The sequence below is a fragment of the Sceloporus occidentalis genome, unplaced genomic scaffold (assembly GCF_023333645.1).
Source record: "Sceloporus occidentalis isolate IW3139 unplaced genomic scaffold, rSceOcc1.0.p SCAF_14, whole genome shotgun sequence".
NCBI classification, from domain to species: domain Eukaryota; kingdom Metazoa; phylum Chordata; class Lepidosauria; order Squamata; family Phrynosomatidae; genus Sceloporus; species Sceloporus occidentalis.
The window spans coordinates 8,790,562-8,811,607 of NW_028316994.1; the positions used below are offsets into that span (position 1 = coordinate 8,790,562).

At 42.5% G+C, this 21,046-nt stretch overlaps 1 protein-coding gene across 1 annotated transcript; it reads left to right on the forward strand.

The window, feature by feature from the left end:
• The first annotated feature begins 210 nt into the window (after positions 1-210).
• Positions 211-20,594, forward strand: LOC149303798 (serine/threonine-protein kinase NLK2-like). The gene is made up of 11 exons (XM_089479627.1): positions 211-2,229; positions 2,360-2,489; positions 4,276-4,331; positions 6,626-6,732; positions 8,389-8,474; positions 10,727-10,936; positions 12,116-12,217; positions 12,296-12,382; positions 15,078-15,276; positions 17,915-18,008; positions 18,150-20,594. The coding sequence occupies exons 1-11, from the start codon at positions 1,988-1,990 to the stop codon at positions 18,196-18,198; spliced, it is 1,362 nt and encodes a 453-aa protein (XP_089335753.1). The 5' UTR covers positions 211-1,987; the 3' UTR covers positions 18,199-20,594.
• The last annotated feature ends 452 nt before the right edge of the window (positions 20,595-21,046 follow it).

Below are 21,046 nucleotides of genomic sequence, written 5' to 3' on the forward strand. Positions count from 1 at the left end.
TGCTTTTCCCTGCTTTCCTTCCTGCGCGGAGAGATGGAGCCTGCGCGCCTCTAACAAAGAAGCGGCTAGGCCCAGAAGCCGCGGCCTTTCCTGACTCGCCTCGCCGGGTTTGCCCTCCTCTGGCCGGGGGGAAGGAGCAGGGGAGGAGGAGGAGGGGGGCGCCTCTCTTTCTCGTCTCCTTCCCCCAGGGGGCCCTTGGGGGGTGTCTCAGGGCCTAGCATCCCCCCAAACCCTCCCCAGGCTCCCCATGCCTTGCTGAGGGTTGGGACCCCCACTTCCACGCCATGGGAGCCCCTGCTTTCCACCCCATAGCTGCAGGATAGGGCCCCCCAGTCAATAGGGGTGCCTTTTCCAAAGGCATAAGGGACCCCCTTTTGGGGGGAAATATTCACCCACTTCTGGGCACCCCCCTCCATATTTCCCTTCCTATTGCTTCCTGTTCTTCCTCCCCAACTAAAAGAAATCCTGCCCCCCATAAAACCCTCCATTGTACCCCTGTATTTTAAACTCCCCCCATTGCCAAACCTCAGCCTTCTTTAATAACATCCATTAACAATAATCCTTTAATAACATCCATTAATAATAATCCTCCAATAACATTCATTAATAATACCCCTTCAATAACACTCTTTAATAATAAGCATTTAATAACATCCTTCGATAACCACTACTTTTGGGAAGGGGGATAATTTCTTAGACCCCACTCCCAGATTTGATAGAAATAGAAAAGGATTGGGGTCCCCCCCCCAAAAAAAGGGAGACTAGCATTGGGAAACTTTCTCAAAAGTGAGCCACACACCCCTAGAAAGAACCCCTCTTTTATTCATTTTCTGGCTCCCCTTTCATAGCTTCATAGTTGAGAGTCCTACAACCGATTCACAAGTTTCCTCCTCTCTTTGGAGAGAGATCTACTACCTGCTTCAGCCACTAATAGTTTTTGCTCCCTGAATATCCTCGTTTTATCAAGGCAATAGACCCCCCCACCATCACCACCATTTTCCCAATATTTTGAAGTGCACTTCTGAAATTTGCTCCCCTTTCCCAGATTCCAGAGGGGCACCTTGCCTAATAATTGTCGCCCATTTATGTCGCAAGGTTCCCCCCAGTTTTTTGGCCCTCTGGTGACAGACAGATTTCAGCCCTCCATAGCATTTCTCGAGAGGCTAGAATTTGTTTTAGCTTACAAAAGGGAAATAAATAAATATCCATATCTCAGCTATATGTTGAGATAAAGTGTGAGCATTCATATTGCAAAAACAATTGTTAATTCTGTGGGCATCTGATTGAAAAGGCAAGAATTCTTCTAGTTCCCCAGAAGAAGAGTAATCCTATCCAGTGTGACTACTATTTGTATAGACCATTTCTCCACAGATCTGGTTTGACTCCTGTTTTGACAAATGATTTCCTTTTCTATGTAGAAAAATCCAGCATTCTGAACTTCATGTCCTACTCAACAGAACTTGCCGTACCCTAAACCTAGCTAGAAAATCTTCCCCAATGCTTCTCCAAATCAGAGGGAAAATGGTTTAGATAAACTAGGATTTGTAGTTACTGAACCATCCCAATTTTGAGTGGATTGGAAGCAGACATCCAACAACCTTCAAACTGCTCCTGTAGTGTCCCAGAATCAAAGCTACGTCAGACCACATTTCCAGCAACTTCTAACTCCCAAATTACCCTCCAAGATACCTCCTTTTGTTGTACGATGGTGGAACTTTAGAGAAACTGGGCAATTGAGTCCATCCAACTATTTAGAACACTCCCTAGATAGATTTTAGAACTTTTGAGCACTCAATTTTGAAGAGGTTTCTTCAGCCTTGTATACCTACACTCAGATGATCCTTCCCTGTTAGGCATCTTCAAATTCTTGCTTTAGTTCCTTCACTTTCGAAAGGATACCTTGATATTCTTATTTGACCCACAAGGGCACATCACACTTTCAATTCTGAATCTGCCATTTCTTTCATCTTCCCTGTCCTTCTGTCCAATGGCTTTTCAGGACCCCAACCACCCTCTGCAAGCTCAACTTTGTAGCAATGTTTTTGGGGCACTGACTGGGCTAATACAGCCCCCGTTGGCAGCCGGGCTAGGCGGGGGCCAGAAGTATTATTGCAATAATGGTGTACAGATAGCCTCCCCACAGCAACAGCAGACGGCACCCAGTAATGCGGTGATGGTGGAACCAGAACCCGACCGGCCCATCGGTTATGGTGCTTTTGGTGTGGTTTGGTAAGTAGGGAAGTATTTTCTTAAGGGGGTAGGTGAAAAAAATGAAGATGGAGGCAGGGAAGGGAAAGACTACAGGATCAATACAACAGGGGATTGTAAATCAGATGGCATCTTGTTTTTCTGTCCACAGGTCAGTGACAGATCCCCGGGATGGGTCACGAGTTGCACTCAAAAAGATGCCCAATGTTTTCCAGAACTTGGTCTCTTGCAAACGGGTCTTCAGAGAATTGAGAATGCTCTGTTACTTCAAGCACGACAACGTGAGTGGGCCTGGGGTGCAGGGCTGGCTGTGGTTCCAAGGCAGCCATCTTAGCGTTTTCGCTTTTGGTCATTCTCCCCTCAGATCTGGATGTCCCGATCAGAGCTTGGGGAGAAATATTTTTCAATATCAGCTGCCAGAATAAAGGGGACATAGAATAACTTTACACTCATGGAGTTGTGCTTCATTTTCTCTATGTGACATTATTACAAAATTGCAGTGTTGCACAGTCAGTTGGCATTGTGCATTGATGTGTAGTTCACAACCACAATGCTCAACATTATGTCGAGCACAACAATGTACTGTGTGAAACATGCAGCACTCAATGTGTTACGCTACACAATGACACCACATCTGTAATCCACTTTCTTAACTTTCAGTTTAATACATCCATTACACATCGGCCAAAAACGTCCACTCAATTACATAAGGAAACTGACATGTGCATAGGTCATCAACAGGATGCCAGCCTGTGGGAGCTGTCATTCAGAAAAGTACCTCTCCAACTGCTGGTCATTGCAGGTTTGCCAGTGGTTATACAGTGCACCCTTACTTTACGCGGGGGATCCGATCCGTTCCTCACTCCCCCGCGTAAAGCAAATATTGCCTATGCTCAAGCCCCATTTAAATAATGGGGCTCATGCATGCGATGGAACAGTGGTGTGTGTGTGCACCATTTGTCCCTATGGGACATGCTGCCCCTGCTCCCTGCTCAGCTTTCAACTTATGCTGAAAGCCGTGTAAAGTGCACCTGCCTATGATGTGGGTGCACTGTATTAAATGCTCTAGTCACTTCCTGGTAGAATGTGTTCTTAAATTCCCCAGGAAGCCCCTGATTCTGTAGGGAGGTGTGGGAAATTAAGATGGTTGCTCCCAGGTTCAGTCCTCTAGTGCTGGCTGGAGTGCTGGAAAGCTAAAAAAAATACAAAAAAATAATAATAATCAGATGACTGAGAAAACCGATATATGCCGCCTAAAAGTAAGACTACCCTACACCAAGATGCCTACAATTATGTGAGGAAGCCCTTTTCAAAACCGAGTCAAGGGAGCTTTAAATGTATTAACGCCACAGCACTCCTTCCACCTTAAACATCATGGATCAGTGCCGGACTTCCATTAGCTATCTCAACTGGGTCTGTATAAGAGATTACCACCTCACTAGGCCTGGCATGGCCATATGACAGTCTTGTGCCAGTGCCACTTCCATCACTGTCATATGGCCATGCCAGGCCTAGTGAGGTGGTAATCTCTTATACAGACCCAGTTGAGATAGCTAATGGAAGTCCGGCACTGATCCATGATGTTTAAGGTGGAAGGAGTGCTGTGGCGTTAATACATTTAAAGCTCCCTTGACTCGGTTTTGAAAAGGGCTTCCTCACATAATTGTAGGCATCTTGGTGTAGGGTAGTCTTACTTTTAGGCGGCATATATTGGTTTTCTCAGTCATCTGATTATTATTATTTTTTTGTATCATAAAATAGCAGCAAACTGCTTCTTACTTAATTTATTGCTACTTTATTGTTTAAAATATTGTTTTTAATTTTCAAGAACACTTTGAGAGTTTCATTCTGAGGCACCAAAATAACCTTGGCAGGGGGATTTTAGGAACATGTAACTGCAAAACTAGTTCAGTCAGGTGTACCTTCATCTGGGCTCTCTTTTTGAACTCCATTAGTTTTACTTTTGCAGATGCATTTGTGTTTTATCCCACCTGCCTGTCTATGACTGGACATTTAAAAATACTTTTTTAAAATGCTTTTTGGATGCTTTTTCCCCTCTCCCCTCAGGTCCTCTCAGCTTTGGACATTCTCCAGCCTCCACAAATAGACTGTTTTGAGGAAATGTATCCTTCATCTCACACATAACCTGGTGGGGCCTGTAACTATTTGTCCAGTTATTGCTTTATTAATCATGCCTTGCGCCCCATATGTTGCTGCCTTTTCTTTTCCTTTTTTCCTATTAGGCATTTATTTTCTTCATTTCCTTGTTAAGTATTCTGAGGTTACATTTGTTTTTGTTTTCACTCCCTCTGTTGCATTTGTTTTGTATTTCATTTTATTTAGCTTTTTGTTTACCATCTGTGTTTAGCTCCCTTCATTTGCAGTTGCTGTCAACCATTCTTCAATTTCCCAGCCCAGCCCCAGTATTCTCCCACGATTGTTTCACAGGTTTTGATGTGTTCTTGGCAGAATCACACCTTCTTTCTCAGCATCATCTCTCACATTTTGTTTGTTTTTTCTCCTTACTCTTCATTTCATCATACAAGTTGAATCTCCCTTATCTGAAATGTTTAGGGCCAGAAGTGTTTGGGGTTTCAGAACAGCTGTATTTGTATTTGTTGTTTCCTGCCCTTGAGTTGGCCTTGACTCATGGTGGCCCTTGGAGACACCTCCAAGACTTGGTATCCTCACTGCTCTGCTCAGTCCCTGCAAACCCATGCCTGTGACTCCCCTGATTGAGTCCATCCATCTTGCTTGCGGTCTTCCCCTCCTTCTACCCTCTACTTTTCCTAGAATTATTGTTTGTTTGTTTTTCTAGTAACCATGCCTTCTCATTATATGGCCAAAGCATGACAGCCTCAGTTTGATCATCTTGGCTTCCAAGGAGAGTTCTGGTTTGATATGTTCAAGGGCCCATTTGTTTGACTTTTTGGCTGTCTGTAGTATCCTAACCACTCTTCTCCAGCATCACATTTTGAATGCATTGATTTTCTTTCTGTCTGCTTCCTTCACTGTCCATCTCTCACATCTGTACATGGTGATAGGGAATATTGTTGCTTGGATGATTCTGACTTTAGTGCTCTGTTGTATATCATTGCTCTTAAGGATCTTTTCTAGTTCTTTCATAGCTGCCCTACCCATTTCTAGTCTTCTTATTTCTTGACTGCAGTATCCACTCTGGTCATTGTTTGATCCTAGGTATGGGAATTCTTTGACCATTTCAATTTCCTCATTGTTCATATTGAATTTATGTGTTTTTTCTGTGGTCATTATTTTTGTTTTCTTTATGTTCAGCATTAACCCTGCCTTTGCACCTTATTTTTATTATGCACATATATGCAAATATGTATATGTATTTGCATATACGTGCATAATGAGATATTTGGGGATAGACCCAAGTCTATCCATGAAGTAGTTTATCTTTCATATGCACTTTATACACATAGATTGAAGATAATTTTATGCAATATTTTTATTAATTTTGTGTGTGAAACAAAGTTTGTGTATGTTGAACCATCAGAAAGCAAAGATGTCACTATCTCAGCCACCCATGAAAAAAAGTTGGATTTTGGAATATTTCAGATTTCAGAATTCTGGATAAGGAAGATTCAGCCTATATCCCATTCTATATAATTCTTTGCTTTCATGTTTTTCATTACTAGAGTCTTCCCCAACCTGGTTCCCTCCAGATGTCTTAGACTAAACTCATCATACTTTTTGTGGATGAAGCGAGTTGTCCAAAACATCTGGAGAGCATCACATTGGGGGAGATTAAGGTAGTATTTTACCTGCTTTTCCCCCCATTTTACTTTTATATTCCTCTACTGTTTAGATAGTCTTACTGGTCTGTCTCCTTCAATTAAAACTTCTTTGTATTTATTTTCATTTTTAAAAATTATTTTCTCTTCTTTCTGGCTTGTGGCCTTTTTTTCATTGTCCCAGTTGTTTTGACATTCTCTTATAGGGTTGCCAGATTGAAAACTGGTGCTGGGTCCTCTCCTTTTAATGGTTGAATAGAAAGGAAATTTCATTAGGTGATGCTTGTTACCTGCTTGCATGACAAGTAACATTTGCTGAAATTCCCTCTTCAACACCAAACATTAAAGGTAAGGAGCTCTCTCCAGTTTTCAGTCTAGCAACACCCTTTTCTTAACATTAGACTTTTGTTTTGTAAATTCTTTCCCTGTCCTTTTATCACTAGGTAACACTCTTGTTCACATTCCTTTTACTTTTGTTGTGCCAGTGCTTTCTTATGTTCTTTGCTTCCTCCTTCTAATTTTGCTGAATGCAGTTGGTTCAACTACTGAACAGTGGAGAACCAACTTTTCTTTTTTTAACCTACAATAGAAAGGGTTGGGCGCTCAGATGCTCCCGTTCTTGTCTGTCTCCCATCACCCTCCTTGACGATGCCCATCAGTTATGTCATCACTGAGTTGATGCAAAGTGACCTTCACAAAGTCATCGTGTCTCCACAACCACTCAGCGCTGATCACATCAAGGTCTTTCTATATCAGATCCTCAGGGGTAAGTGTGATGTTAAAGCACCATGACCTTTCCTTATAGAAGAGTTGGTCATCTTTGGGCAGAATTCTGCATTTAAGTCAGACACATGTGTAGATATAAGATGGTTGATATCTGATTTAGTAACACTATATGTGGAAAGGTTCTTGTGATTCTTATTGACCACAAGCAGTTCATGAGTCAGCAGCTAGATGTGCCTGCAAAAGTGGCTAAGATGCTTTAAAGTTGCATTAAGAGATTCATAGGTGCGTTACAGACCGCCGCTTTGCAGCGGTCTGCTGGTGCTGCTGTTTGCTCCGCGAGGGAGCTTCTTCCTGCGGCGCAGTTATGACGCCGCGAGGTGCCAATGGCGCACTCGCGACGTCATAAGCGCCGCGCGACGTGCGGACGCACAGCATCCGCTACGTCAATATGGCGGCGGCCGTGTGGAACGGCCACCGCCATATTGTACGTATTCACTATGTACTAGGGTTAGGGGGGTGCGGAAGCACCGCCCCTTCCTAACCCTAATACGTAGTGAATACGTACTTTATGGCGGTTTGTAACCTGCCATAGTTTTCAAATCTTAAGTAACACATTTTATAATTTGCTATTCAGACCTCATCTGGAATCCTGTATTTAATCTTTAGGAAGGATGCAAACAAAGTAGAACAGGAAATGTTGGAGGATCAGAAGTGTAGAAAACAAGTCCTCTGAGGAAAAATTGTAGAGTATGGCATATGTTTTTAACTTGGACGATACTGGGTTACAAGAGGAGTGTGACAATGATGATGTTGTGTGTGTCTTCAAGTTGTTTCCAATTTAGGCCCTTTTATCACATGGTTTTCTTGGCATGATTTGTTCAGAGTTTGCCTTTGTCTTCCTCTGAAGCTGAGAGAGTATAATTTGTCCAAGGTCATCCAGTGGGTTTCCTTGGCTGAGTGGGGGTTCAGACCCTAATCTCCTGTAGTCCTAGTCCCAACACTCAAACCAATGTGCCATGATGGCTGTCAGGAGTATGGTAGCATTCTGCAGTTACCTGAAGACTGATACAGAGAAGAGGACAAAGCCTTGTTCTCTTCTGCTTCTCTAATTTATTTGTTAGAGAAGGGATTCAGTTGAACATTAGGAAAAACTTGTAGATGGCAAGACCCATTATGGGTCCCAGATGAGCAGCAGCCTCTCTGTCGCTGGATATCTTCAGTTAGTGTCTAATGACCATTAATACTCTATTTATAGACTTCCTACACTGAATGTGGGTTTGAACTAGATATCCTACAGTCTGTGACGCTATCGTCTCTGCAGTCTCTCTCTGAAGTTCTTGTTTCTGACATAATTCTTCCATTTGCCTTTTAAATTTTCTCTTTTCTGATCTTCTTTTAAATTATTTTTTCATTTTCTTCTCTCTATGCTGTACTGAATAATTCCTATCTTTATGAAACCATTTTTGCAACATGACCCAAAATTCATTTGAGTCATCTTTCCAGCATTTCATTACTACTTAGGTTTTTTTGATACTCTGAGTGGTTCATTGCTTATCTAAAGCATGTTAAAAGAAATGTTAGTTGATGGACTCACAGAGTTGACTATTTCTTACCAGTTACGCTGTTATATAGGTAACATAATAGTGTTGTGGTTTGTGTCACCCTTAATATTTCTTTTCCCACCTATCGTCATCAGGGCTGAAATATTTGCACTCTGCTGGTGTTCTCCATCGGGACATCAAACCTGGGAACTTACTGGTCAATAGCAACTGTGTCCTCAAGGTAATTCATGTTGATCACTAACAGGAGGAGTCGTTAGGGTGTGGTATTCTGTAATTGCTGTCAGAAGTGGGGAACATCTGAGTTTGAGGGCTCAATTCAATTTGAGAACAGTTCATGAGATCTTCATTCCAGTAATGGTGGGCAAAGCCAAAGGTAAAAATACGGAACCAAACATACTTGAGCATTTTAGATGGAAGGGCCTACAGGCAATAAGTCTGTCTCAGGAAAGGTACTACAGCAGTTTAGAATGGGGGGAAATACACTATACGAAAGAGTCTGATGAGTCTCCCCACCTGTGATTATACTGTGTTTACTAGTTAGGAAAGAGGTTTTTTAAATCATGGTGGGCAACTCATGAAAACTTCAGTTCAGAGTGTGACATCTATAGAGGCAGCAAATTCCGTGCTAAAATGAAAGCATTCCAAAACAGTTAAGGAGCTAGTATTGTCATGTATTTATAGCAGAGGTGGGAAACTGTGGAAGACTTGGGAGCTGTATTAGTCCTCAAGACCATGGAGGAAAGTTCCTCGTCACCACATATGTTCCTGCAAAAAATAAAAAGATATAGTGGCTCCTTCGTATCTGCAGGAAACTCCCTCCCCCCCCCCCCATGGATACCGAAATCTGTTGATGCTCATGTCCCACTAAATACAATGGCATAGTAAAATGGTGTCCCTTATATAAAACAGAAAAATCAAGGTTAGCTTTTTGAAATTTATATATTTTAAAAATATTTTCAAACGGGGATGGTTGAATCCGTGGATAAAGAATCTGTAGATACAGAGCACCAACTGTATTTTCCACCTTCAAATGCCCTCAAACACCATCGCATCTCTTTTCTGGTTCCCACACTACATTCCAATACTTCAAACACCATTCATATGGGCAACATCCTGCTTTTGTCTCCCAACAACCACTGTTAAAAGTGAATTTGTCACCTCATCTCCTTACCCACAGGTTTTGCATTTCTACTGCTATTCTCACACAAAGCCTGCTTATATTGGTCTGTCCATGGACCCTCTACTCCAAGTATCTGAGGAAATAGGCTCAAGTCTATGAAAGCTCATGCTGCCAGCTTCTTTATTTTAGTTAGTCTCAAAGGTGCTACAAGATTCCTTTGCATATGGGACATGGGGGCATTTTCACCGTGTATTTTGGTCTTCCTGGGTCCCTAGAGGACATTTTGGATCATTTTAAGGGGAAAAGGGGTTTTTGGAAAATGTATATTTTGACCCTAGGGGAGACTCCAGGGCTCTTCAGACATAATGGAAATGCCCTTCACACATCATAGAAGTAACTCGGGCATTTTGGAGCAAAACAAATATTTCTGACCCAGGGAGGAGGCATAAAAACAAGCCACATTGCCCGTTCCTCTTTATATGGACCCATGCTTAGCTGTATTTGGATTTTTTTATTAGTGTTTGTGTCACCCTATCTCAGAAAAATATAACTGAGCTGGAAAAGGCACATAGTATCTCACTTCTTGAGTTGCTACCAGGATGTGGTGGTTCAACATGTTCTTCTTCTTTGCTCTTTTTTTTCTGCTGGATGTGGCTGATAATCAGTAAAAGGGATTTGTAGGAATCTGGTTCACAATCTGTCTGGCCCCTGATGAGTCACTAATATTTGTCTCAGTTGCTATCATTCTCCCCACTCCCTAAATGAAAATATCATAAACCTGCATTGTACGGTTGTCATGAAGACCAGAGCAATAAAGGTTATAAAAAACTGTGTACTATATAAATAGCAAATAATGCTGGAGGGTTAAAGCTATCCAAATTAAGTAATATTATGCATGCCCACACCCACAAGCAGGAAGCAGCCTTTCCATACTACGTAGGTTAGGTGGGGAAGACTTCATTTTGATGCAGAATTAAACAGATCAACTAGAGCAGATCAGAACCTGAACCCAGGGCTCATCTTTAGCTTAGATGTGGAACATAAATGAAGCAATGAAGAAGAGGCACAGTTTGGCACACCTAGAATTGTAATTTTAATGATCAACAAACATATCCCCAATAATTAGAATCAGGAGGAAAATCCTTCCAGGTCAAAGGTCACGGGTAGGAGTCTGTAATCCACCATCTCCCATTATAGAAATGAATTTGGGGTAGCATTGGTTTCAGGGAGACCTGTTTGTTTCAGCAGAAGCCAGTGCAGAGTAGATAAGATTTCGGTGTCAAATCTCTTAATCACCTTTACTCTTGAGATATCACTAGTGTTTGACACGTTTCTTGTTTTTCCCCCTCCAGATTTGTGACTTTGGTCTAGCCCGGGTAGAGGAACCTGATGAGTCCCAGCACATGACTCAAGAAGTGGTAACTCAATATTACCGGGCCCCTGAAATCCTGATGGGGACCAGGCACTATGGGCGTCCGATTGATATTTGGTCTGTGGGCTGCATCTTTGCTGAACTCCTTGGCAGGCGTATCCTCTTCCAGGCTCAGAGCCCCATACAGCAGGTATCTATAATGGGAGAACCCATCTGTAGTGAGAGAACTAGATGGAGGGTGAGGCAACAAGAAAGCTATTTCGCTATTATTATTGCTTGCAATGCTACTAAATGTTCACTAGTTGGCATTACAAATAAAAACTAAAAATTCTAATTTTCCTTAATGAACGCCAGGTGGCAAAAGAATGGCACCACATTATAGCTTCTGGGGACATTTTGTGCCAAAAATTGCTGATGTCCACCAAGTAAAAGTTGTTATAGAGGATTAGTGATGCTGAACATCAAATGTTTGCAAAATTTTAATTATTCCTCAATAAAAAAGTAGGCTATGTTGTAATTCACCATTTGATGTTGTCAAATAGAAACAGTTTTCACATACATGTGATATGGCTACTGCAAGGCCCAAATATGTGGGTGGCAAATAAAACTGAAATGGTGATGATGTTCTTCTATCTGAACTGTAGAGGCTGTAATTCCCACCACTGTTCCACTATAAGTAAATCCTCGCTTATCCCTTTGGGGAAAGCTGAGAAAGTGTGTAGGTTGAAGGAGGGACAGCTTAACATCAAGTTACAAATTCTCAGATACCATCCAAGAAAGAAACCATTCTCATTTGGAGACAGCATCTGAAGCGTGGGCAGCTGTTGGGTGTTAGGGGGCTGAATAGGTTCCTCAAGCAAACTTGGAGGGCTGCACCCCTGAACAAAAAGCCTTTGTCCCCAAATATCACCCCATGTCTCCAAATTAACTGTGATTTTGACTTTTCTAACAAACCCAGGAAGACCCCCAAATGTTGCAGAATTGCTACCCACTTTCCCTAGCGGCTATTTTTTTTTAGCATTTTTTGCATATTTAAGAAAAATGACAAAATTGGGGGGATCCTGGTGACCACACCAAGCTTACAGGCTGCACGCTATAGCAGAGCTGGGGTAAATCGAAAAGGGGCTGAGTCAAAGCCATTTTGTTATCAGGTGGGTTGGGAAGAAGTTAAAACTAACCAGCCCCTTCCTAGCCTGGGGCCCTCTAAATGTGCTGAGCAGTTCTCCCCATTATTCCCAATTAGAACAATTGCACCACATCTGGAGGGCATCAGCTGGGAAAGGCTGAAGCGAACAGTAACATGTTTTTGCTTCTCTTCCTCCTTCCATCCACCCACTTGACTTGCTTCACTTTGGACTCTGGATGGCAGCTGGACCTGATCACAGACCTCCTGGGGACACCTCCTGCTGCCGCGTTGCATTCAGCCTGTGAAGGGGCCCGGGCCCACATACTGCGTGGCAATCACAAGCCAGTGAGTAGAGTTGGGACTCTGAGGGGTGGCCAGTGGGAATGGTGGTAGCCTCCTTACTGGTTTTCAATTTTCTTCCAGCCGTCACTGTCTGTCCTTTACATGCTCTCAGGAGAAGCCACCCATGAGGCCATCCATTTGCTCTGCCGGATGCTGGTTTTTGATCCGGTAAGTGGGTGATGTCATGCTAATGAAGACTTTTCTAGGCGCTGGGAAGATAAAACACAGGTTGGGAGGATAAAACACAGTTTGAGTAGAGACAAATGGCCATGCCATTGGAACTGGCTGCAGTTTCAGGCCACCCCAAGATTTTGTTCGATACCAAACACACACACACACACACACACACACACACACACACACACTACTGCTCTGAGAGAAGCTTCATGGATGTGTATCAATGCAGCAGCAGATCTACAGCAAAGGAAGCACCACAACCCCTTAGCTGATGGTTTTCTGCCATCCCCCCAGAGAAGGGCGTAAAAACAGGCCTCTAAACAGCCAATTCTATGTGGATCCTCCCAGGGAAAACACTATGGATCCCTGTGGCTGGATGATGATGATAATGATATTTATTTATATCCTGCCTTTTCCCCAGTTAAGGACTCGAGGCAACTTACAACAGATTTTTTAAAAAGCTTGATTAAAAATTCACAAAATACAAAATACAGAAGTTAAAAAATGATTAAACTGTCAAAAAAATAAAAACCAATAAAAAGCCGACTTACAGCACAATGAAGATAACAAATAGAAAAACCAGCACACTATTGGAGAGATGAGCAATGTGTGTGACCAGTTTCCCATCCTAATAATTAGGAGAGCAGTACTAACAGGAAGAATTGTACACACACACACACGCACACAGGTTCTGTTTGCAGTTACGTCTGTGTCCTTCAACTGCCAAGGTAAAGCATAAACTCTCTGGCAAGGGCTACTAAATGCAAAATAACCCTTGTGCCATGGGCAACAGTTAATGATGCTGATAAACATTGTTGAACCCAGTCCACCCCTACTGCTGTCTGCCTGAGCAACTTGAAGTAATGGATGGTAAAAGTAATATGTTAAAATATCCATAATTCATTACAAACTGACCAGCTGCTCCTCCATGTCCACTGAAGAACAAGGGGTCCCAAGGATGGAGCTGTGAATTTTCTGCTAATTTGCAGTCTGAAGGTGCACAACTGATGTTCTCATGCAGCTTTGCTTTGGAAGTTATGGGAAGCAGACATAAGTTTTGGAAATTCAGTCCATTTGCTTTTTCAGTAACGATAAGTTGTTGGTTTTCTTAGTACAAAACAGGCCTGACCTGGCTTAGCTTCTGAGATTGGATGGGACAAGGTTTATACAGGGTAGTTTGGCCATAGTATGGTTTCAACTATTGCCCATGGCACAAGGATTATTTTGCATTTAATAACCCTTGCCAGAGGATTTATGCTGGTTTTCAACCTGTTGAGTAGTGATGTCAATGAAGAGCTCTCTAGGTTGTTAGAGTGGGCATCCTTATGCATTGGGGCACTCCCAGTGTGCATTCAGACACTGGCTAGGAAGTGCCAAAGTGCCACAGGAGTGACTGATATACATCACTAATACTTGATGCACATCAAAAGTGTCCAACATACTTCAGAAGTGTCTGATGTGCATCAGAATCACTTGATATGCATCAGAACCCTCTTGCCCACATTTGAGTGTGCATCTTTGCAATTTACTAATGGTTTTCTTGCATTTCCTCAACTTTGCTATAGCTTCATAAAATTATGAAACATAGAACATTACGTAGAATCTTGAACATTGTATTTAAAAACTTGCCTGGTTATGATGAATGGCCAAGAATCTTATTCAGGGAAATACTCAGAATTCCACAGGACTGGCAAAGGAATTATGAATTTCTCAATCTTCCTCTGCCGTTCTGTTTGGTTGCTGTACTAGTTGCAGAGGAAGGAAATCCACCTCTCACCTCTGTACCTCCTCCAGCAGCATATTTGGTAAAAGGCAGAGCTGGACTTGGTTTGGACTACAGCTCCCAAAATTTCCCAGACAGAATGGCCACTTTTATAGACTAACACAGACAATATTTTTAAGCTAGCAAATTAAGAAGCTAGTACTTGGCATTTCCTCACTAGCTGTGGAAGAAAATGCTTCCTCTCCTCTCCAACCAGTATATATACATGGATGACTAGCCCTATAGATGATTTATTTTTTTTAAGTGAAGGCTAATAAAACTATTCGCTTATTTATTTTATTTATTGTTGAGACCCATTGATGCTGTTAAAACAACCTTTTCATTTGGGGGGGGCAATATTTGTCCAGAAGGGGTTTGCACTTGCCTTTGGCTGAGGCTGGGAGAGTCTTACTTGCCCAAGGGTGCTCAAGTGGGTTTCCATGGCTGAGCAGGAATTCAAACACTTGTCTCTTGAGATCAGGTGCGCCCGCGCCATATGCGGCCTTGAGCATACGTGCTCAAGCCGCGGGGCAAAAGGGGCGGCACGTCCCATTCAATTGAATGGGCGCTTGCGCCCCGTGCGCGCCTGCGCTGCCACGTCGCCGTGCACGAGCCCCATTGTTTCCAATGGGGCTCGAGCGTAGGCGGAATTCGCCTTACGCGGAGGGATCCGGAACGGATCCCCCGCGTAAGGCGAGGACAGACTGTACTGCTCCAGCCACACTGGCTGCCTAAAGATGAACATTTAAACGTACTGAGTTTAGCAAGGCTTGCCCAAAAAATAAATTTGCATAAGACTGTAGAGAAAAATCCATTGCCCAAGATTCTTTTAGTTGGGTAGCAACTTTGCTACCTGATTCAGTATTAATTAGCCGTTGATGCAGAGAATCTTTGTGATACTGAGTTTCCCTCTCTCTTCTGTAGGCCAAGAGAATTTCCGCCAAGGACGCTCTCTCTCACCCCTACCTGGATGAGGGGCGGCTGCGATACCACACCTGTATGTGCACCTGCTGCTTTACAGTCTCCTCGGGTCGAGTCTACACCAGTGACTTTGAGCCCCGAGCTGACCCCATGTTTGATGGGTCTTATGAGAAGAACCTCACCTCTGTCTGGCAGGTCAAAGGTAGCTGGCTTTCTCTTAACCAGCCCTGGCCTCTAAGCACTCAATTAATGTCAACTCCTGAATCTAGCTTTTTATTTAATAATTCAGTATCTTTCTGGCAAAAGCAACTCCTAAAATCTCCAACCAGTGCCCATTCTTGCTGGGACTGATAGGCTTGCCTTGGGGTTGCCATAAGCCAGAAATGAACTTAAGACACACAGCAGCAGCCATCACCAGTATATACTGGTTACTCAACAAATGCTGCAGTTCTAAATACATTTACATGAAAGTCGGCACCATTAGAGACAGTTAGGCTGCATCTATACTGCAGAATTAATGCAATTTGACACTGCTTTAACTGTCATGGCTCAATGCTATGGAATTCTGGGGTTTGTAGTTTTGTGAGATACTTGGCCTTCTCTGTCAGAGAACTCTGGTGCCTCAACAAACTACAAATCCCAGGATTCCATAGGAATCCTCATTCTTAATTAGATCCAGTTTTAGTCATATTTAGAACTGACCCGTTGAAATCCATGTGGCTTAAGTTCCATTCAGTAGGTTTACTCTTCAGTGTGTCTCACTATGGATCCAACTCTGTGGGACTTCAATATAAATGTGGGGAGGATGGACACAAGAATGTCAGGTGAAAATCACTTATTTTGGTCTCTTGTACAAAAATGAAAAATTAAAAAAAATTCTTATTGGGTGAGATGAGGAGAAATTGCTTGATTTTTTTTTGCTTTTGGATATTTTTGTGAAAAATGTGTTTGTTCAGAAGCAAGGAAAGCACACACACACACACACACACACACAAAGATTTCTCCACAGAAGACAGTATTAATAGTAAACTGTATTCATAACACTGTTTTCTGGAGATAAAAGTTGGGTTTTCTGCAAAAGAGTTTTTTTGTGCAAATTTTTCACAAAGAAATTCCCAAAATACATAGATGCTTGCAGGGTTTTTCATCAAGGTGTGTTGAAGTGAGTATAACAGTCTTGTGAATATTATTTACATCTCTAGAACATGTTGCCCACTGTGGTATATAGTTAAAGTGGACAGGTGGCTACCCTGAAAAAAGTCTAAAAAGTGTAAAAAGGTGAACAAAAGAGGAAGTGGGGCCAGGGATGAGGAAGGAAGCAACCTTCAGCTTTTTTACTCCAGGTGTCCCAGCTGAAAACACCCTCTCACTATCCATCTCACTTTACAAGGAAGGATGCCTGACAACAATATCTGTGCAAACAGATAAAGGTTGTTGTTTCATTCATTTGCATCCTGCCTATTTCCCAATCCTGGGACTCAAGGAGCTTTACAAGATATTTAAAATAGTACAGATTAAAAACTACATATGCACCAGTCAAAACATATGAATATAAAAGTTATTTTAAAAAATAATCTGTAGTGTTAAAACCATTTAAAATTAAATTTAAAACCCTATTAAAACCAAGAAAACAAGACAGGACACCATTGGAAGCCTGTCACAGTCAGCTTTTAAAAGCTTGATTGAATAGGAATTTTGACTTGCCAGTAGAAGGATAACAAAGAGTGGGCCCTTCTAGCACCCTAAGGAGGCAGTTTCTCCCTTGTTCCTACCAGACAAGCCTAAGAAAGTAGTGGGACAGAAAGAAGGACCTCTCTTGAAGATATTGGAGCTCCAACAGGCTCATATGGGCAAGATGGGCTTTCAGATACCTAGGCCCTATGCTGTTTAAAAAATCATCACATATTCTTTGAAGTGAATATGGAAACATTGGGAGTCAGCTGCACAGTGGTAAAAAGCAGTAACTTGTGTTTCTTATTAGCTAACTAGTTATGTTCTGAAGTAACAGAAGCTCCTGAGAGGTCTTCAAAGGCAGCTCTTTGTATGTAGGTCGTGTACAAATTTGTGAAAGTCTAGCAGACATGGAGGGGAGAAAAGAGAAGCTGGTGGGCAGAATGAGAAGGCATAAAATCTGCCATGGCATGTAGAGTTTGCATGATCCCACATAGCTTATTTAGAAGCAAAACTAATAGTAATTAAATAAAACAGAAATAAAAGCTTATTTTGGATGCTAGAAGGAAGGATCTGGGGGAGTTGTTGTCATGGGCGAAATAAAAATCTTCCCCCTGACCTTTCGGCAAGGAATCCAAAATGATGCTGGACCAAGTCTCCATGTTCGCAAACAGTCCATATAATGTCCAGCAAGCTCAGCACTGAACCTGCAGTATAACACCCTTAAAACACTTTAAAGAAACTCGCTATTTGTTCCAGATCTTTTTGGGAGATCTGGAGCCCTCTGTTGTGAGGCTGGGTGGCTGTTTACCATGCAGCCACTGCCATGTTGAATTGTTTGATTTGATACCCAGCCATGTGATTAACACTGCACACCCCGTACTGACCTCAGAGTGAATGACTATGTGACAATGTCTGTGCCAGGTGGCACAGTGGGACACGTGCAGATATCTGCCTGGCATCACAACAGAGGCCCCCAGGTAATGGGGGGATGTCAGAGAAGCTCCAGGGCCAGAATACTCTGGGCTGCTCCCAGAGTATTCTGGCCAGTGCAGACCTGGCCAAGGACAGGAGAGTGTATACAAAATGGAAGTGGACGGAATATGAATGAGAGACTAACGGTGAAAGGAATAGAGACAGAGGAATTCATACGATTGCTTATTTTTCAGAACTCGTGCACAGGTTTATCTTGGACCAGCAGCGAGGGAAACGGGTCCCACTATGTATCAACCCTCAGTCGGCTGCCTTCAAAACCTTTATCCGGTAGGTGTGAGAAGCTGCCCCTTAGTGGCTTAGCTGAAGTGGCCTGTGCCCTAAGAATGTCTGCCATCTTTATAAGAGGGTTTCCATCTCTTTCTGAGGAAACATTCAAATTCTGTTGTTGTTTTGCTTTCTTTCTGACAGCTCCACAGCGTGGCATTCTTCCAAAGTCTCCAAAAAGGAAGAGAGATGAAGGTGGCCGTTTTTGACAGGTGGAGAAAAAAAGAAAAGAAAAGGAGACAAAAAATAAAAATGAAGAAGGCAGACAACCTTCCTGTTGGGAGACTGAAAGAAAGAGACAAGAAAGAAGACAAAGAGAGCCACTGTTCTTAATCCTGCACTCTTGAATATTTTGACTCATGGACAGACATTTGGGGATGCGTGGGGGGGATGACTGTGTTTTTTTTTAAATGATTATTATTAATATTATTTGTGGTGGGATGGTTGGGAAGGGATTCTTTTGGCATTGATTGGTGTCTTTTTTCCTTCCACCGTTACTGTTCTGCACTGGAAAAACCCTTTAGGTTGTAGGTATACTCCTTGTGCAACCTCCCTGCCTGCCCAAATCTGCACTGTTCCCTGACACACTTGTATTTTCTCTCACCTTCCCAAGTTAACCTTTCCTCATAATCCTGTGTATGGGCTGCATCTTGCCACTTCCAAAGGGGTAGTGATATGGGAGTGAACATAATTCCTTTCATGAATATATTTCCAACACTTTTTTCTCCAAATGTTGCAATCTCCTCCACTTCTTCTGGCCCTGTCTGTCAGTTCCCAAAGCCTTACAATTGGTGAATAGCTCTTTTCCTTACCTGGCTGTGTGCCTCCTCTCCAGAAAATAATGCCCTCCAAATAGGTGGTATCTTATTTTAGTTTAGTTTTCTTAGATTGGGTGGGGAAGGTATGGTCCATCGGCCACACGAGGCCTAATGAATCCCCATTTTAAAAATAATGAGAAGAAATTTACATTTTTGGACCCTGGGCCAGTTCCTCTTAGGGGGCAAAAGGTCTCCCCTGGCCTTAAAATGGCCCAGAGAGGACCAAAAACATGATTAAATTGCCTCCCACTTCCACTAAATACCGAAAGGGGTGTTTAAGGGATGATTTTTTTTTCCAAACTTTCTGGGTATGTATATGCAATGTGACCCTCAGAGCTCCCCATGGGGTCATTGTGGTCCTCTAAGACTTAGAGTAAGTTCTGACAATTCCCACATGAGCCTTATTGCTCCAGATGTTCTGGTCTGCATTTACCTAAAGCTTCATGCAGCATGGCCCAGGGTGTGAGATCGTGGGAGTTGCAGTCCAAAACATCAGGAGAGACAAAAGTTTCCCAGTCCTTGCTCTAGATCACCTGAAAAACCAGTGGCTGAGGGGAGAAGGCATCATGAACTGTATAGTCTCAGTGGCTTTCCACATTGAAAAAGCTGCACACTTAACGTTTTGCCAGTTCTTGCACTCATGAGAGACTGGTATCAATGGGCTGTAAATTGAACTTCAAAGGAGATGAACCCATTTTATGGATAGGGTTCAGCACTTTAGATAACTCAGTTTTAGTTTAGAACCTGGAGCAGATTCAACATCCCATTGATGTCAGAGCCTTCCAGATAAGAGCCTAGGTATACATTACATATAGGGAAGCACCAATAAAAATCAGAAAGAATAGCACAATGATAAGGGGGTGACTGAATTTGTGTGGAGAGTGGTAGTTCTCTGTTATTCCATATGTCTAGGAATCCAGCTCCCAGAATCCCTGACCATTTGCTGCAGAGGCTGTGACTTTTGGGAGTTAAGAGTCCAAAATGCTTAAGAGGACCAGTGTTTGAGAACTGCCAATATAGAGGAATAGTTAATGCCTTCCTTGACTATTGCTTGGGTGCTCCCAAAAAACTATGGGGGGGGGTATGCAGCCAGAGGGGGCAAAATGCTTGAAAAGTTGCCCCTTTTGGACTACAATTCCCTGAATCCCCTAGCCAGATGGCTGGGGGATTCTGGGAGTTGTAGTCCAAAAGTAATTCCTCTCTCTAAAGTTCTGGTCCTTTCTCTACTATCACTTTTCCATTCAAATTTGCTATCTTTTGAATATAAAACCACTTGGGGTGTTTATATAAGTAATTTTCCTACCATTAGAGTAGCTTTGCCTCACTGCAGCCAGATTAATTCTCCCCACCCCTTTCTTCCCAATAACTCTTGTTATTAAATGTATTCCTTCACTTTTTTTTCATGCCCCTTCAAAAATCTACCTCTATCCTCCCCGTAGTTTGTTTGTTTTAAACACACTTGGTGTTTTAATTTGTTTGCATTTTGTTTCCTTAGTGTTGTGTTTTGTTTAAATTAGCTGGTGGGTGTTTCATAATTTTTATTTTTTTGGCTTGGTCCATTTCCTTTATTTATGATTACAACGGTTTTTATATAATCGTTCAAGTTCTGATCACGTGTGTGTCTGTGCGTGTATATATATTCTTCCCTTGTCCCTGGAAAAAAACAAAAAACCTGAACAACCTGAAAACTTGAACTGTCTTGGCTGTAATAATCCCCTCTCCCCTAATTTAATCATGCTCCATGGTAGCTGAATTAAATTTATGCTGTGTATTCTTTTTCTTGTGATTTTTTTTTAAAAAAAAACCTGTTTATAGAATTATAGAATCATCGAGTTGGAAGAGACCTCAAGGGACATCCAGTCCAACCCCCTGCCGTGCAGGAATACACAAAGCAACCTTGAGAGATGGCCATCCAGCCTCTCTTTAAAAACCTCCAAAGAAGGAGACTCCATCACTCTCCAAGGCAGTGTGTTCCACTGGCAAACAGCTCTTGGTGGTTCCTCCTAATGTTGAGGTGGACTCTCTTTTCTTGTAGTTTGCATCCGTTGCTCCGGGTCTTATTCTCTAGAGCACCAGAAAACAAGCTTGCTCCATCTTCAATGTGATACCCCTTCAAATACGTATACAGGGCTATCATATCACCTCTTAACCATCTCTTCTCCAGGCTAAGCATACCCAGCTCCCTAAGTCACTCCTCATGGGGAACGGTTTCCAGGCCTTTCG

Coding starts and splice junctions, on each gene's coding strand:
- LOC149303798 (XM_089479627.1), top strand. CDS start 1,988: ATGGCTTTTCAGGACCCCAACCACCCTCTGCAAGCTCAACTTTGTAGC. Junction 8,475..10,726: donor ATAGCAACTGTGTCCTCAAG/GTAATTCATGTT, acceptor TTCCCCCTCCAG/ATTTGTGACTTTGGTCTAGC. Junction 15,277..17,914: donor CTCTGTCTGGCAGGTCAAAG/GTAGCTGGCTTT, acceptor CTTATTTTTCAG/AACTCGTGCACAGGTTTATC.